The 20,086-nt window shown below is 27.2% G+C and overlaps 1 protein-coding gene across 7 annotated transcripts in view; it reads left to right on the top strand.

The window, feature by feature from the left end:
* The window catches only part of LOC111690175 (inositol-pentakisphosphate 2-kinase), a 194,293-nt gene that overhangs the window by 90,382 nt on the left and 83,825 nt on the right, over nt 1–20,086 (top strand). For all 7 annotated transcript variants that reach the window (XM_046955172.1, XM_046955173.1, XM_046955177.1 and 4 more), the window contains 2 exons: nt 15,303–15,905; nt 16,823–16,978. In XM_046955172.1, coding sequence (XP_046811128.1) covers nt 15,362–15,905; nt 16,823–16,978 — 700 coding nt within the window. In that variant the 5' untranslated portion in view covers nt 15,303–15,361. The remainder of the gene's footprint in view (nt 1–15,302; nt 15,906–16,822; nt 16,979–20,086) is intronic.

Genomic DNA, 20,086 nt, shown 5'->3' with positions numbered 1-20,086 from the left:
TTAATATCATACAATTAAAAACAATGATCTCTGGTCCGTTCTGTTTTTCAAAAATCCACCAAAACTTATTTCTACCCGATCTTGGTCATGTTGACGTACAATTAAGTGTCAAAAGTTTAAGTTATTTAACCAAAATATTTGGGATCATGTCTCCATATACGTACATGCATTTGAATCACTCTAATGAACATACATACATACATATGTATTTATGTATCTATTAATTACTTGTTTAATAAATGATAAACACACACACTTATAATTACATAAATATGTGTGTATATTCACAACGGTAATATCCTTAAAGCGTTAAATCCTTTGCAAATTGTAGGCAATAAGATTAACACCTTGTACCCAAGTGTATTATATTATGTATGTTTGACAAATTACAAACTACTTACATGAAAATATATTTATTATTGTTGTAAATCATATGAGGATACTCATTCCTATTCTGTAGTTCGATTACGTTTCCTCATTCAGTTACACAGCGATAGAAAATTAGTATTCCAACAAAGAACGGAATCGTAAGAAAAATAAGAAGCAATTTAATTTTATTATCATTGTATTTATTCTGTATAACGATCGCAACTACGTTTTTGTAAGTTTTTATTTTAGCGATGGAGCTTCGATTCGAAATGCAGATTACCAAAGTTGCCAAACGGAGGAAAGTTCGATTCAAATTGAAATACAGAATAGGGCCGACTATATTAAAAACTTTATCTTACACAACACAAGTGTTTAGTTTGGCAGAAAACTTTTTATTTCGCCAATTCGTCAGGATATAACAATCTTTTGTTCTGAATATTTGAGAATTTGGGGTCCCATTAATTTGTTATCACCAGGGTAAGGATTTTCATCCACTAAAAAATTAAAAATATGCGCATATAATATATACTATAAAATGGGAAAATATACACTAAAATGTGAAAAATATTCACCAAAAAATATTTCTTTGTGAAGGTACAAATTAATAGTTATTAAGATCCTAAGTTTTTGACAACAAATATACAAGTTTTTAAGGACTGCATTATGTACTACTTTAACGGACCACAACCATGAGAATAACAAATATAAAGACTAAGAAACAACTTTAAATAGTACATATTTAATTTCTAAAAGTGAAAAAATTGATAATTCTAATAAAACTTGGTGAATAAATGTATTTTTGTATAAATTATATTTCTTCCCAATTTAATCGTTTGGTAATGTTTTTAATGGATTTGGATTTGTAAAAAATGAAATACAGAAAAAAATTGTTTTAGAAAAATTAAAAAATATGCCATAAAAATGTGGAAAATATGCAAAATATATGCAATTTAAAGCAAAATATGCAATTTATGCATTAATTACAAAATATTCAAAAACAAATTGCTACCATTTTGTAGAAAATTCTTTGATTCAAAAAGAAAACTAGTTAAAAGTTATTTAGAGTTACTGACTACAAACTTGCATTTACATAGAAATCCTTGCCCTGGTTATCACATATTATGATTAAATTATATTTAATGGTAAATGTAAACTAAATCCTATTCTAATCTCAAACGTTTTTCTTAAATTATTCTTAAACTTTTGATTAAATTATTTTCACTTTACCCTGCGTGTTTTCAGCGGGAATATGTAGATAGATTTTATTGGCACACATCACCACATCTGTATATTGTTGAATTTAAATATTCACTGTTTGGCGCATTCTTTGGATATCATTTTTTCAAATAACGTTTTTCATAAAAACTTTTACATTTTCCGCCACACAGATACATTGACACACAATCACAAACACATCAACAAACGACCGGTTTGTATGTGGTAGATCACGTGCGAGATGATTCCCTGTACAAATGACGCGTATTCAAGCCATACTAAAGAAGTTTCCATTGTAATTTTTAAAATATAAAGAATGTTAGAGAAGTTTTTAACTAAAAAAAAAAAAAAAATTTAACGACTTTTCATGAGAGATAAAACGTAGTTTACCAATAGTCATTGCACTCTTAAATAACTTTGGAACGACTGTTCTAAATTAAAAAACATTTACGAGAGTTAATGTCCGATCAATAAAGATTTCAAGTGATAGCGTATAAAAAGAGTTGCGCGAATTGTGTATCTTTAGAAAAAGGTACTTCAAACAGCCGTAATAATTACTCTATATTTGTACTTGCTACTCTTCTTTAAACTTGAAAACCCATATTCTATTTTGTTCTTGTTGATTGGGAAAGGATGATTTGGTTCATTGGATTTGGTCATAATGTAAAGCTCTTTATTGTACAATGTTTTTGCCATTGTCGTTGTGACGCTTTCACCTAAAGTTGTATATTTGTTCTAGCTATATCCAGTATGCTTTGCTACCCTAAAGCAATACAAATAAAAAACCCATTTAACGATTTTGAAGATTTTAACTATGTAGTTCTTCAGATTTAGGTTGTTTTTGCTGTATCTTTTATAGTTTTGAAAGTGATTGTAAATTTTGCTTGTTTTTATATAGTTTTCGAGAAAAACGGACCTTTTTAATTTCAGTCAAAGGGTAAAGATTTTTAAAAAATCATTTTAGGATGGGTGTCAAAAAACATCTACTGTTAAACTTTTATAATTCTCGGTTCTGCCGTTTGGGCTGTGCGATGATGAATCAGTCAGTCAGTAACGCAACTCGTTTATATACAATGTATATATAAGTTGCGATTTTCATGAGTGAACATACATATATGCATTCATTCTTACTTCATCATCAACAAATTGTCCTGTAGTTTTATGCGAATTACTTTGCAAATTGTTCAACTTTGTTTTTATGAAATTTAATTTAAATAAGGATCACTTAAGACCACTAAGACTCAGTACTGCAATCTATAACATTCATAGGTATGTAGATATTTTTTATTTTATTTGGGATACTTACTTAGAACGACAGGGCTACTCATTGAATGTATTTATGTATTTCAGAAATGCATGTAATTTAATCGAAGATGAAGGTCTTGTTCAACACTCATCTTTATTCCACAGTTGTTTGTTGAAGTATATATGTAGATATGTGTGAGTTTTATGTGTGTCAGTGTGTCTCGCATTCATATGACATGGATGATTTTGATGAGTAAGTTGTAACTAGTAGGTTGATAAAAAAAATTATACAAATGTTCAATCCTCTATTGGATAATTGGGCTGCATCATTCATTTATTCATTGAATTTATTTCCCTGTTCATTCCATTACTCCTACAGCATACCACAAATGTCTGATGAAGGATGTGTGAGGAATGACTAGATTTAATAGAAAAGGTTCATTCATTGAACGTCTTTTATTTCCCCTTTAATTGTCTTTAATAAGAAAAGTGTTTTAAATTCCTAATAAAATTAATTATATTTCTTGTTTTGCAAGTTTTAAATTTTGAAGGCACTGAAATAGTATTCAAAGTTTTATAAACTTTTTTGTGTGTACATATAATTGTTCAATTTGCGAAAGTGTGTCTTATATGAGAACTATAGCCCAGATTAAACAAAAAATTTATCAATGTTATAAACCGTTCCAAAAATCTTAAGCTGAATGATTTGATTTTATTGTACTGAGAAAAGAATTTAAACCGGAACCTTTTCAATAATATTTTTTTTTATTTTTCACGTATTAAGTATATCGATGCGCATTGTTTAAACAAGTGTTAAAAAGATATGAAAAGATATGAATCTATTTGGCACTTTTAAAATTTTTGAAAATATATTTTGAAATTGCGCTAACAATAAATCGGTTTTGTTTTTTTTGTGGATTATTATATCTATAGAGTTAAACTCTACGGAAAATAAGAATTACAGTTAAATTAAAAATAAATTCTTAAACGTTTAATTTTATTTTTACTTTTTGAATGAAATCTTTAAATCTCTTCCTAAGTAGTTTTTTTTTTTTGTAAAAATTTGCATATATTTTACATAATCAGCTTATAAACTCTACACCTATATTCACCCATTCATTCATACACAAAACTTGTAAGACAGACAGACACACACACTCAAACATTTTCATTTAGAATTTACATCAACCTATATCCTATTTGGCGGTAATATTTGAATGGGATTTAATTCATTTAAAAACAACCTTAAAGCAGTTTAGTCTCAGCGATTATGTCGGTTTAGAGCAAAAGAGAACAAAAACAAAATCAAAAAAGTTTAAGAAGAGACGATTATCCAGCCTACCGTAGAACATAGTAGAAATATATAGTCTACCATTGACGGAACGAGCGGTGTTGCATGCAAAACTGTATTGGTTTAGTGATTTTAATAGAACATTGTGGGAGTAGTAACAATGAAACACTAATCTTTATAGGTACATCCTTAGTCTGTTATGCAGCAGGTACAAATAGTTGTCGCTAGACTTGTTTGTAATTGAAACTCATGTCTTCTGCTTATTTTTAGTTTCAAGTCGTTTCTATGCCAGCAAGAATTAAATGTTTAATAAACTTCTTGGGGTTAAAACAAAAGTAGAAGTAAAAACTAAAAGTTGTAGTTTCTTTAAGCTCTAAAGTTGCAAGAATAAAGCCAGTATCCCATTAGTAGCTATTTTATACGGATTATTAAAATGGTGTAATATTGATTACGTCTTAAATTAATAAAATTGTAATTAAAAAATTTATCACTAATTCCGGAAACTGTTAAAACGAAATCACGAGAAGAGTGATAAAAATAAATATGGAGACATTTAACAGAAACTATAGCCCTTATAAGAGGGCTCTTTTGAGATAAGAAATTTTGAAAAAACATGTTTCCATTATCAGCACATTAAAATTGTATCGAAAAAAAAAAATGAATTGTGTACCAATTAAACCAATTATCATTTTATAACTTGCAATTATTTCATTATTTTATGTTCCAAAATGGTCACGTATATTTACAGCTTTCAAATAAACTGAAAATTGTTAATGAATGTTTGTCTATAAAAACATTTAAAAGAGTGAATTCATTTAATTGTACAGTTATAATTAAAAAACACAAAATTAAACATTTGCAGTGTGAAAATATTTTTAAATCTGGAAACTTTTGAAAATGCCAACCGTTTAATAAAGACATATATATATAACTCTATAAACTTAAAGTATGTTTTGGATCTTTGGATTGACTGCTTTTCTATATGATGTTCAGTGAATAAAAAGAAATTTGTCTACAGCATGTTGTCTGGAATATGATTTTGCTTTCATGTTAATATTTTAAACACGTTTTTCGTTAGGCCAAATGGACAATGAACACAACAGATAGTTGACCATGACAAACATTAGTATGGGCATACAAATATTGTCACATGCACATCAACATTATGAACAATTTTCAATCGAGAGAATTATCATGAAAAAAATATTGCCTCTGAAACCAGTGATAAAAATGTCAATAAATTTAAAAAAGGACATTAAACAATTGGTTCATTATTTATTTCATCATCACAATTTACAATATTATGCGAGTAAATCATGGCGGAATTATTTGTGTACGAAATAAATGTAGAACAAAAAGAGTTTTTTTAGAGAAAAAGTGAAAATTTAATTGAATGACGTTTTCAATAAAAAACTTTGTAAGTTAATTTATTATTTCTTTGTGCCTCGATCTCATCTAAACGGCTGGGCAGATAATTTTTTAATATTAAGTATTTGAACCTTCTGATCATTGTATGTTGCAGAGGGAATATGTTTTCGATTAAGTTTTGAAAAGTTTCAGAAATATTTATTAGAAAAGTAGATATTTTATACCCTTTGGGCTAAAAATCAATAAAAAGTGAATTTTGTGTTTGTTGCATAAAATGTTACTTCACAGAAAAAATTATCGGTAGTTTATTTTCAATTAACATGTTTTAATTTTCTTTATTTCTTATTTAAACAAATTTTTATTTGTCTTAATTATCTCGTTTTTTGAAACTGTTTGAAACTAAAGTGTAAAATTTTGATTAAATTTTTAATTAATTCAATTAATTTTTTAATTGATTGAAAAATTTTTTCTGGCCTTCTTTTCCATTTTAGATTTTTTTTTTTTAAATATTTTATTTTTAATTTTTGTGCTAGCAATATTTATAATTCTTAAATAGTCCATAAAATTTTAGGCATATAATATTCAAGTTTCTTTACAATTTATGAAACACTTTATATGTTAAATTGTGTCAATAAAGTGATAATTTTTGAAAATGCTGAACGCATTGTTAAAGGTCTAGTATTCCTTTAACGTTGTGTGTAATCGATTAATAATTTGATTGTTTGAATCACCATCTTAATTGATTTATAAAAAATTCTCTATCAAACAGTTTAATTTATTTGATTAATAATTTAATAAAAAATCAATTTTATATTTATTAAATATTTAATTTATACAATTAATGAATTAATCAATTTTAAATCTTGTCTCAATTATTGACATTAATTGTTCTGATTAATCCATTATTTGGAAAAAATATATATATTTTTACTTTTTTACAAATTTGATAATTGATATCATCATTTTGGTTATAGGTGCAAAACTTGCTTGATACAATTATTTTGATAATTAAAACTCATTTTCAGTTTTTTCTGTGTTAAACATACTAAACATAAAAAATTGTTGATGTTAATATATTATTAAAGCAGAATACTCATAAATATATTTTTGATTAATTCAAACTAAATGGGTCCTTTAGGAACTATTTTGATCTAATTCAAGGAAATGTGATTTGTAGCTTTAGAAAATCTGCATTTTTTGTAGGTCAACCTTTAGGAGGATATAACGGGGTGTATGTAAAATTTTAGTTTGTTTGTTTTTTTAATATACATACTCACAGAAAACCGAATACTTTATTATTGAATTTTCGAAACTTTACGTAATAATACATAAACTGAATGCTAAACTTAAATATTATTTTATGAAATTATTTAAGATGATAATACACTCAAGGGAATATTGCTGCAAGTATATTTTAACACTATTTTATAAAAATGCATTCCCTTAAACATATACACTTTAAAAATTGCACTCAAACACTTACAACTAAAAAACAAGAATTGTAAAATTAAATTAAATAGCCATGAGCCAACAGACTTACAAAAGTAAACAATTGTAAAACGAAACAACAACCATGAAAATGGGAAATTACTCGTACTTGAACAAAAAAATCATTTATTTAGTTACAAGAGCATTAAGAAAATTGTTAAATTAAAAGTTTTAATTTACAACTTTTGAAGCCAACTGCTGCCCCATGATGGCACATCGGTTGTTTGGATTGAAATGTGTTTATTTGTTTGTGAGATGCAAACCTTGCTTCTTAGAAATACATACACACATACATACATGTATATTAATGTTCTAAATTCAATTCAATATTGAACATTTTAAACATTTAAAGCTTTTGTGCTGACATCATTAGCTGTGCAAATGCAATAATAATAATACAAATATTGTTTCCACTCTCAATAATTAATTAATACAATACTTACATACAGGTTAGTTAAAAAGATGCCAACTTTGCATTCAAAAGCTATTCATCCGATTTCAAACCATTTAGTATTTTTAAAAAATATTAATTTTAAGACTTAAGTTTTTCTTATTCAGTAATTGAGTTGAAACAATTTTGTTCTATTCTTCGTAAGAAGATTGGTTTAAAATTTTTCTAGTAGACTGCATAAATTCTGACAAGACTACTACTAACCTAATTAATAGAAAATGGAATTGTTCTCTAAAATACCACAATCTATAGTTCGATCTTTTAAAAGGATAATTATTTGTAAAAATAAAATTGCAATTGCAATTAATTTGCAATAATACGAAAAATGAACTGCAGGGTTATTGTGCGTTTAAGTCTTATCAAACAATTTATTGTCAAATACTACATATAAACACATTTATACTTGTGTGAAATTCATGTGTGGTCGGTAAATTAGATTCTAAAAATTTAAATATTGTGTTTGACTGTTATTCAGTAATTTGGAATGTTAATTGGAATTTCATAGATTTAATTTCCAATTTGATAATTGTCTTATTTATAGGTGGAAACATTTTCTATGTTGACATATAGATGGCGCTGGAATTTAGTTGGATTCTTCCACATATTTATTAAATATCATATCATGTGTATACATATAACAGTAATATATTTATGTATGTAAGTTAGTTATTTATTTATATAGAATTTCCTTAAACGAATAGTTAAATAAGAGACACTAATAATTGCAGATGTAATTGAAAAAATAAAACATATGTAAATAAATAAAAATTTAATTTCCGCTTACACAATGAAGACCCGAAAATATATGAATAAAATAAAAATGAAGCAAAACAAACCAAACTGAATATTTACATTGAAAATATTTCACTTTACATATTTTTGTTAAGTTTCGCTGTTTAAAATCCCCAATCAGAAAAGTAAAAATACACTTAAAGAAATCAATACACACATAAAAATTTATCATATATATAATTAAATATGTAGTTTAATTTTATTAAAAACATATATATTTTAGCTCTTTTTAAAATATTGTTCACGTATAATTTTTATAAATAAAATATGCTTATTTAAAGCATTTTTCATGTTGTTCATCTTTTTTAATCATCGATGACAAAGGAATAGGATTTACCGGCAGTTTTATATTTTATTATTTTTTATACCCACCATCAAAAAAGATAGAATAAGAATAGAAAAGAAAAGTATGTATATGTTCTGGGTCTACATTAAATTCTAAGACGATCTTGCCATGTCAGTTAGACAGTTGAAATTTTGAACAAATATTGATAAGATTTCTTGTAATATTAAAAATGTGCAATATCGGCATATCGTTTTCGGATAGCCCCCATACAAGTGGACCTCCAAGAAAAAGCTTTAACGATCATAGTTGTTTTAGAAGTACGAGTATAGCGATGAAATTCCACATAAATAAGTTCCATATGAGACGAAATCTTCCTACCAAATGTTTAGAGGATCGGTCTATAATTGACCCTACCCCCATATAAGGTCCCCTTCAAAAAATTACTTTAACAGTAATTTCTGGCATAAAAAATCGACTATAGCGATAAATTTTCTGTAAGTAAGTTTCTTACAATCCTAAACTTCTGTACTTATAATTTTTTAGAATCGAACCATGTTCCGACAATCGAATAACATGTTCCGACACTCAAAATTAGACACGAACCTTGTTAGATTTTAATTTCGTAATCCTGTGTCCTTGTTAAAGGACTTCAAATTTTTAAAAAAATATGTTAAAATACTTCTACTAATCAAACAATGCCAAATTTGATGTCAAGCTAACAAAAAGGGTTGTAAAATATCTTGTTTTATTTTTAGTTTATTCTGTCAGGATCAAAACGGGTATACAAAATTTTTCAACATTAAAAAAAATAATATTGAAAATTTGAATAGATTTTTAAAGAAGACAGATTTTCATCCTAACAGTATAAAAAAATAATAAAAAAATTTCCCAACTCTTCTTGTTGGCTTGACACCAAACTTAACATTGTTTTTTGAAAAATGTTTTTTATTATATTTTTAATCCTGTGTCTTTTAAAATGACACTGGATCACGGTTTCTGTCTAAAGAAATTTTTCTCCCCAATTATAAGGTCCCCTTCTGAAATTGACTATAACGCTCATTACTGGCTTTAAAATATGAACATTGTGACGAAACTTCTTTGCAAACCAAAATCTCTCTACCAAAATGACTATAAAAGTTTACCTTATGGAGAGAATTTTGGTTATTAAAATACTGGTTTCTTTATTTAAAAATGCAAGTATAACGATGAAATTTGACATAAACAAGTTCTATACAAAACAAAATCTATGTACAAAATTGTATGAGTATCGGTTCATAATATATTCAGAAAATTACTCATACGCCCATGGTTTAAAAATTGTTATTATATTTTGTTAGTTCAACAGATATCGGTCCATAGTTGACTTATGCCATATTCTTAATATTACTCTGATGTTTATAGGGAAGCATTCCTTTTAAAGCATACAGTTTGATAGTGGGTATATAACTCTGTCGAATATAACATTCTCATTTGTTTAAAATAACATTCAGTGGTAATAGTTAATTTACCATTTTTTTGCAATTTTTTTCAGTGGAAATAAATAAAGGAAATGAAAAAGAGGCACCAAACTACAGAATTAAATCCTTTCATTCATTACCGAATAAAGGGAAGCAAAAGTTAAAGTAACAAGTACAAGGAATATAACAATGAAAGTTAAATGGATTGTACACCTCAACATCCAATCCAATTCCACAAACATCTACATCTATGTATTTATCCATTGAGTTAGAGAAAAGTACTCGCATCTATGTAAATTATGTAACTATTTTTAGTATTCCTCGTATACAGTGTCCGTGTGTCTGTTCAACAAGAAAATAAAGGTGGAAGGAAATATTGGCATTTTTGTGTGGTATTTTAGAGAAACATTTTTCTAAATGAATGTTGTTAGTGATATTGAGTTCGTTTTAAATAACAATTATTTCAAACTTTTTACCGCAACAATTTTCACAGAGTTTTTTGTCTGATTCTTTTGGTTATTCTTTAGTTACAGATGCAAGAAAGTACAGGCCTTTTAGAAAACAATTTTGTTAAAGTGTAAAGTTTGGTTTTGGGGCGTGAGAGGTGAGAAAACAAAAGCCAGAAGATAAACTGAAGTAGAGAGTTGAGATTGGAATCTTTTCCATCTTGTTAAGGATTTTGTTTCTTTTTTGTTTTTATAATTGTTATTGTTTTGATATTGCTAATGCTGTTGTTGTTGGCATCTGGTGTGGCATGTTAAGGTGTTTAATTTTAATTATTTTTAACCAAATATCTAAATTTTCAAAGGATATCAAGATACTTTCTATGCTTTCTTATTGAAAAGTTGTTTTTTATAAACGACAACAACAGCAACAATAAAAAACTTGTTAGGTTGAGTGTCGATGACTCGAGAAAGTATGTATAAATGAACAAAGAACCAAAGTAATTGTTTTTGTGCAACGGTGTACATACTTACTTAATAAGAACAATAAATACCTCCAAGGCAGATTAAATTGTTGAGTTTGTTTTTCAAAAACCAAAAGAATTTTTTCTTTTAAAAAGTATTAGTAGATATTACTTATTGTTGCTTTTTTCTCTTTTATAAACTTATTATTGAGCTTACAGAAAAACAAATAAATATTCCTGCATATTTTGCTGCAAACAATTGCTTTATTTTTCTTTATTATATTACAAAGTTTTCCTTCAATAGAATAAATTTTCTACAAATTCTTTAATGTACAGTAACGGTCGGAAGAAAAGTGTCAGGTTTATATGTTTATAAAAAAATAATCCGAGTACATGTTCAACGATTTTGGATTTATACATTTTTGTAATATTAGTGTACTTTTGCAGTAAAGTACTAAAGTACTTAAATTTCCGAATTCAAGTGCAGTCTTAACCGACGACTTTGTCATTGCCCCGAAAGACGCGCAGCTTTTTACTATCAAATTTGCATTTTTGTCGGAGTAACAGCAACGATTATCGACCGACTTTCTGTATACCCTAAAGGCCTTGGACCAATCTGACGGTAGATTAGGCGCAAGGTGCTGTAAAAAAGTTGTAGGAGTGGAAACAGTTTTGGTACGAGGATTGAATGATAAAAACAAGACAGAATAGTGACACAACAAGTGATCATTTGTCATTTGTTGTGTTATTTATATTTATATCCTTTCCAATATATAACAACTCTAAAAGATCATTTGTAGCCGAACTTTCAGCAGAGTCGTGACCATTTGTATCGAAATTATTAAACCCTGATGCGAGCTCTCTGTATTTGTCACCTGGAATGCGTCCGATGGGAGAACTGACAATTTTGCACCTAACTATAGATAAGGCCTATCCATGAATATTTTTGTCTTGTCTCCAGTATGTTTGTCATTCGTATTCTAGTTGTCCGACCAGAAGTCGTTCGATACCCAATAAAGGCACTGGTAAATACCCAATAGAGGTACTGGTAAAAATGGGCATAACTTTAAGATTTTATTTTAGTTATTTTTCAACTTTTTTTAATATCTGTGATAAAAATTTGTTTTATTTGAATTATAATGTTTTGTTATGGACCTCTTAATTTTACAATATTATAATCTTAGTTGTTATCCCAGATCTCAATTTTATTACACTATTATGATGTTGTATGCTAAAAATATTGTTTTATGAAAAAAAACCCGAAACGTTCATTAACTCTTTTTTAAATTGTTGTCAAAATCAGACACTCAAATGTTAAAACACCTTTGCTCAACAAAAATAATAACTTTGTTTTCCGATTACATACAATTGACACTCAACTTATTTGCCACCAGAACAAAATTGTTGATGCACTCCCGCTTCTATAAAAATATACGTAAATTTGTATCACCAGCTGAACATGAAAATATCGTTTTATATGTAGATACATTGTACTTTTATAAAATTTTCCTACGAAATATCATTCACCAAAAAGTTTCCTCTTGCCGTATCTTATATAATAAGGATCGTGAATATTGAATTTTTTTGTGTTTTGATTCCATATTATAAAAAAATTCAAGAGTAACAATTGTTTCTTCAAGTGGTTTTTGGCTTCATATTTTACAAGGTAATAATATTTTAATTTAAAATACAATTAAATAAGCTTTTATCAAAATTTCTTTAAAATAGTTAGGAGTTAATTTGAATAATTTTAATTTTTTCTCTCGTAAGACTATGTATGTATGATGCGCTGCTTTACGTTTTATAAGACGATATGTTTTGCATCATAATATTTTTGGTTTTTATAAAATTTCTTTCGTTTCTGTTGACTAGAAAAGTATTTCATTCGAAAGATATTCAAGGTATCACTTGTATTTCACTTGCAAAATATTGCTGATTATATTACAATCACGTTTTGAGTATTTGTGCTCTGTTTTTATACTTTTAAGTTTTTTTTTTTTTTGTATTTTTTTATTATTTTATTCCTTTTTCTACTACTGTTTTTTGCTTTTTACAGTTTTATATTTGCATGAAATTGAAAATTTGAATAGAAAATTGTTATTGAAAATGGGTTTCATGAAGTTGTTTTTCTTTTTAGAAAAGAAAGAAATGCACAGTCATTAAATTGACTTTTTCTGCGATTTGCAAACTTTATTTGCATTTACCTGTTTCGTGTTCGTGTTCGTTTTTGTTTTTTATTACTTTGAACAGTTTTTTGTGCTAAGGTGTAAGTAAGGATTTGATAAAGTGTAAAAATTGTATTACACAGTTCTTTTTGTTGAACAGGAAATCACTTCAAAAATAAATTTGTTTTCTGTAAAAACATTGTAGTTTTAGTTTGTAGTCAATGCAAAATATGAATAATTACACAAACATAGCAAATTGGTGACCGATGGGTAAACAAATAAGCAGTTTTACTTCACTGGTTTAATAAACATTTTATGTAAAAGTATTTTAAGGAAATCTAAATTTGAATAACCATTTATTCAAAATGTATTTAGTTACTGATTTATTTCGTCACTTTATACATTTTTGTTTTAATATATTCTTTGTGTTCAAATAATTGGAACATTTTTTAAAAGTGAATCGTTTAATGGAATAATAATTAAAAGGCAAATATAACAACTTTTATTATTCGAGCATAATTTTTTGTCACATTAAAGTCATTGAATTCGTCCAACTTCGATTCCTTTCATAAATATTAAACAATATCACTTATTTTGTACGACAGTAAATGGGCATAAAAATTTAAATGAAATCAATTTATCAGATATTTTTAATTGCAGTCCACTTACATGCCAGCCAGCATATTCGTGTGCTATTTCCGATGTGAATACTTTTATCATAACTTTTTTCTCTGATATTGTTTTTTTATGTTGTATTATATGCAGAAAATACTTGAAATAATAAAATTTATTACACTCACACTTATCGCTTTGCAATTATCCTTGAATAGTTTAAACTAAAAGATGTATGTAAGTGTTTGTGTTGCCGTCTTTTTCCAATCTCCCACAACTTTGTACGAAAACTGGCAACAAAAAACTTTATAGAATAATTCTGTAATCTGTTTATCTACAAGATAAGCACTTTAAAACAACTACATACTCTTCGTACTATATGTTCCAAGTAAGCATGATAAAATAATAACTTTAGTATGAAATCAAAACTTTATGGTTGTAATAGCCAATGCATGCAAGTGTTTATTTACATTAAACCTGCCCTTAAAAAAATACTTGTTTTGGCATTACATATTTTTTATTTAAATTGAGAATTTCACCACTATAGATGCTTTCTTTAGAAAGTTGTGAGTGTAAAAGTAATTTTCTGAATGGATCCGGCTAGGGTCAGTTATGTGCCGATCCGTATAAAATTTCCCACAGAGCTTTAGGGTCCTAAAAAAACATGTTTATGCCGTATTTTATTGCTATTGATGCTCCCTTTAAAGAGTTATGAGCTTTAAAGTCATTCTGTAGGAGCCCTTATATGCCGATCCTTATAAAATTTGACAAAGATATTTAGATTCTTATAAAATATCGTGTTTACAACAATCTTTTTAGAATTTAGTAAGAGCCCAGAATATGTATACTTTTATGGGTCTTAGACGAATATATTAATGTGTTACAAACGGAATGACAAAAACAAAATATAACCCCATCAATTTTAATGGTAGGTATAAAAATATGGAAAATATGGATTGTTCTATACAAGGGCAGGTCAAATGTATTCTTTTATATATTCATATGAAAAATAAGCAATTTTAGTAAAACAATTTTGCTCTAAATAATAGGTAATTTAAACTCTTAAAAAAATACATTTAAAAAATTTTCGATATCATCTACCATCTTAATAGCTGAAGTAAGTAGGAAAGGTCAGTCTTAAAATCTACTTTTGCCAAATTTAAATGTTTGCCATAAGAGGCACTATAGTAATGCTTAGATACTATAGTTATAGATCATGTAACGGCAAAGTAATTGATTAATTTAACTACTAAGGCATAATTTAACTTGCTTATATTTTGATGTAAATAAGGACAATATAATATTGATCTTTAACATCTTCGAAGTTAAATATATATTTTTAAACACATCTGTAGTACTTATATCATTGTACAAATGAGAAATGTCCATGCAGACAATAAATTCATATACATACGTACTTTAACATAATAGTAGAGTGATCGCACGAAAAAGTATTTCTTTTTAATAAAGTTATTTAATATTTATTATTTTTGAGATAGTATAATGAATCTGGATTCGGATGTATGTTTTTATCCTTTATCTTGAAAACTTATGTATTTAATCACACAACAGTATTTGCGCATCAAAATTTTGTTGAAAATATTTTTCGTCAACACTCATTGTATAAATATGTATTTTGTTAATTTTTTATTTTAGATACAATAAACCAGAGACAGCAAGTGGATGAGAAAGATTGAAAATAAAATCTTTTTATAATGGCCTCTAAAACAACATCATACGCTTCATCATCATCGCAATCAGTGGTTACACCGAAGGAATTGTTGTTAGTTTTGAGTATTTTAAATGAAAAACAGAAACTAAAACATAAACAACAAACGGAGAAGGAGATGCAACAGCAGCAGCTGCAGTATCAACACCTCCACTATCATCACCAACACCATGAGCTGCAGGAACATAAACAACAACAGCTGCAGGAAAGTAAATGGAAAGGCAAGCTGGAGGAGTCTCTGCAACTTATGGAATTGAGCCAAATTGAGTTGATATATCGTGCTGAGGGTAATGCAAATTTGGTGCTTGCATTGCCGCAATTTAAAAAAGTTTTACGTTTGCCAAAAATTTACAAACAACACGAACAAAAGCAACTGGAACAAGAACCACAATACCAGGAGACCGAATGTAACCAAGGGCTCTCGCAACAACACCAACATGCACAGGAGCAACAAAAGCAGCAGAATGAAATGAACCAGCAGGAGCCAAACAAGATTTCAACTACCGGCCAGCAGCAAAATAAAAACGACGGTACATTTTATTATAAACACATACAATCCATTCACACATCCATATCCTTTACCACCTTAACATATGAGTACATGTAGTGAAACTGCTGATTGCTGCAACTATTGTGTTGAAACAAACACTCACACAGTGTGTGTTATATTTGGTCATATGTGGAGAATGTTTGGAAAATTCCATTTGCAAAACTTTAATGATTTTATGTGGAGTTTTTGTATTTGTTTCCCTTGAGTTCTTTTTTTGTTTTTGTTGGCTTCAAATTCCAAAAGGAATGTGTTTATATGAACAACATATTTTAGCCTACTTGCTACACAAACACCTAAAAATAGGTGGTTCATCAGTTCAGTTATACGATTTGTTACTTACGTGATCATATGAAACGCTTACAAAATTTTTAAAATGAAACAAAAAACGTTGTACTGTACCATTTCGTGATTGTTAAAATTCATAACGTATTATTTAAAAAAATACCATAAATTTTTACATTCTTAAATTGTTTTGTGTTAGCTATTTGTACTTTTTTAACCTTTATTCAAAATTATATTAAATTAAAAAATTACGCCATAGGCTATGGGAAAAGATCTTGTTCCATTCCTTCAAATTTAAAGATAATATAATAGTTATAAATTATTAATTTTATTTTGATATGGAAGTGGGGAAATAGGTATAAAAATTTCGGTGCCAACGAATGTAAATTTTTTGTTTTCCATTCTGTTTATATATATATATTTTTTCGAAATGTTATTGTTGATATGTTGTTTGACTGTTTGTTCTTTTATTATTTTCCGTCCGTCTGTCCTTTTCCCAAATGTTTTATTTTGTTGCTAATTCATTTGCTCTTGCCTTCATTGTATCGAGATATTTATACCAAGTTTTTATTTTGGGGTTTGCGTGTGGCTGTATGTGTTTCCTTCTTCTACCAGCTGTTGGAATCTTGACAATGGACCATTATGTGGCTTATATTAGTATCATACGTTGTCTTGTGGGAAATGAGTTTGTATTTGAAGCGGATATTGTTGCAGTGCCAAATCCCATTGACAGACACTGGATAAATGAGCACATTAAGCCTTATAGGCCAGGTATGTATGCATGTAATAGAAACGGGGTATTCTAAGTTTGGATAAATGTACATATACATATATTTATGTATGTATGAATGTTTGAATAAATTTTCTATTTCCTCATTTTTTATTGGTATTAGTTAGAATGTATAAATTGAAAATGGAATAATATGAATAGACAACAATTTATGCGGTACAAGAACGTGTACATGTATGCATGTAAAGACTATGTCCAAACAATAATACTCGTAAATTTATTTCCAAAACTATTTGTTGAGGAATTTAATTTAATAAAAGTTGTTACAGAATGAAATACATACATTTGCAATCATCAACAAATAATCGTTAAAATATACACAATTGAAAATAGAATTAAACAACTTTTTCGAAATACACACAGTGTCTGGCATAAGTGCAAATACTTGTTCATAGTATAAAATGTTGGTTAGGTTTAAACATATTTTTAATAGCATTAACTCAATAGTTATAGTTTCATATTACATTTTTCAAAATTTTAAAATTGTTTTATTTTTTCGAAATTTTAAAATATAGTCAAATAATCATATAGTCCGTTTGTTTAAGAATTTATTTAAAATCAATTAAGCAGATAATTGTTACAATCAAATTATTAATTGAATACTCACAACGTTAAAGGAATGCTATACCTTTAATAATGTAATGAGCATTTATAAATTTTTTAATAGTCAAGAAACTTGAACTGTTTACTCCTAAATATCAAAACCAAATTGCTTTGAATTTTCTATTCTGACTATAGAAGAATTTTAAATAGGCAAGACACTGTAAATATCAAAATTTTTTGTTTCTGAAGAACTTTGGGTCTCTTCTCAATGGGTTATGTTGATGTTTATAAAAAATCCTTTAAATGGGTTTCACAATTTTTATGTACTTATATATATTTATATGTATATACATTTTGTAAGAGTTTTCTTATTTCTCATTATTTACTTTGAACTTCATCTTTGTATGATGATGTACATATTTGTAAATGTAATTGTGTAGATAAAAGTGTGTATGCATTTGGATGGAATAAATTCTTAAACAAATATTTGTTTCTCTTTGCCAAGTATTTTTTAAGTTTAAAGAATGAAAAAGAAATAAAATGAAAACTAATCCAATACAATCGATCGATCATAATGTAACAATTCATACATTTTCATTGCATTTCAAAATTTCATTCGTTTCTGAGCAATTGATGTTTATTTCCCTAAACAAAATCTCCAGATAAAACTTTAAAGCATCTAAAGAAAAATAAATAACTTTTATTACATGTTTAACTATTCTTTATAACATCTACTCAATAATACACTGTAAGATTTAAATAGTAGTTCATTCATGATATTTGCAAATCACCTTTAATTCACAGAACACAATTTTATATTATACTGAAAATGACTACATTTCTATTAAGAAAAAATTCGGTTTTTTAACTTTTAAAATTTATTGAAAATGAAAATAAATAATTAAGTACTTCTTGAAGTGTATTTGCAGTACTATGTATTAGTTTTCTGCATATAATCTCTTTTTAAAGTGAATGCATTTGTAAACTTATTGTTATGTGTTCGAAGAGGAACTGAGGATAAAGAAAAAAAAAAAACATGGTTTAAAATATTCATAAAAATTATTTGTTTTTCGGTTGTTCATAAAAATACCTTTTTTAAATGGAATTGATGCAATAAATATGAAGTTTGTGTATGTGGTAGAAATATATGACTACACATTAGGGTTTAACTATTTGTAACTTATACAAAAAAAATTGTTGTCTTTTTCGAAATTCGTCCTTTTAAGGGGTGAAAATGTGTAAAAAATGATTTTAATACCTCTTTATCTTTAAGATTTTTGTATTTATTGAGGTATTCTTATTAGATATACTCATTTTATGGACTAACCCCGTAATATTTATTTTAACAAAATATTTCCTATTTCTTTGGGGTAAAAAGGTACCAAAAAAAGGTAATTTTAGAAAATTTAATTTTATTCATATAATTGAGCCAATTTTTATAAAATTTATAAAATATTTCATATACTCGCACAGTTTGACTAGAACACATTTTAGGACAGATTTAAAATGTTAAAGTTTTATTTGTCATTTGTAATTAAACACGAATATTTTTTTTTTTTTTTTATTTAACAATATTCAATAACCTAGCCTATAGGCCATAAGCGGTTACAAATTTCTACTTCACAATAATTTCTCCAATACAAAATACATAATTATATATAAATAAAATTACACCTAATTTTTTTTTTTTTTTTTTTTTTTTTTTTTTTTAAAGATAATATACTATATAAAATAACGATAGGACAATTAAAATGTACCGCATTGATCATAAATAAATTCCTACATAATTTGCAATCAAACAAATGTAATTCAAAGAAGCAAAACAGGTTAAAATAAAGAAAAGTATATGTAGAAATCATAAACAATCCCAAAAATGTAAACTTTGTAAACTTTATTCTCGAAAGTGTCTTATCCTAGGTAAAAAGGGGAAAACGGTACCGTTTTAGATAGCACTTTCCACAAAGGTAGAATTTATTTCACTATTTCATCATTTTTTGAATTTAAATAATATATATGTAACAAGTAAGGGTGCTATATTCGGCTGTGCCGAATCTTATATACCCTTCACCATAGTGTATTTTAAACATAATTGATCTTACAGTCTAGTTAATAAAAACATTAAAAAAATTTGAGTTGATTTAAGCCGAATGTTTCGGCGGCGGCTCAAGCAACTAAATATAGTTCGGCGGCGGCTAAGCTCCGACTCGAGGCCGGTCGACTTCGACCTCTGATTCATTGCTGGTAAACATTGACGAGACGTAGATTTTGTTTTTGTTTATCGTAAAAAAATTGTTTTAAAAAGCACTTGGAAAAAATTTGTGTTAGTTTTAAATTTCAAACTTACATTATTCGCATAAAAATTATTGTACAATAACTCACAATCTACTCTCATATAATTGAAAACGTTTTAAATACTTTTTTCTATTCATCAAAAAATATATTTGCAAAACAAAAGGGAAAATTATTTTATTTTAACAAAAAATGCAAATCATATTTTTTTGCTGTGTATACTTTGTATGTTTGAATTCCAAACATACAAAAAAATA

This window comes from Lucilia cuprina, chromosome 6, assembly GCF_022045245.1.
Source record: "Lucilia cuprina isolate Lc7/37 chromosome 6, ASM2204524v1, whole genome shotgun sequence".
Lineage (NCBI taxonomy): Eukaryota > Metazoa > Arthropoda > Insecta > Diptera > Calliphoridae > Lucilia > Lucilia cuprina.
This window is presented reverse-complemented; position numbering and strand designations above follow the sequence as displayed.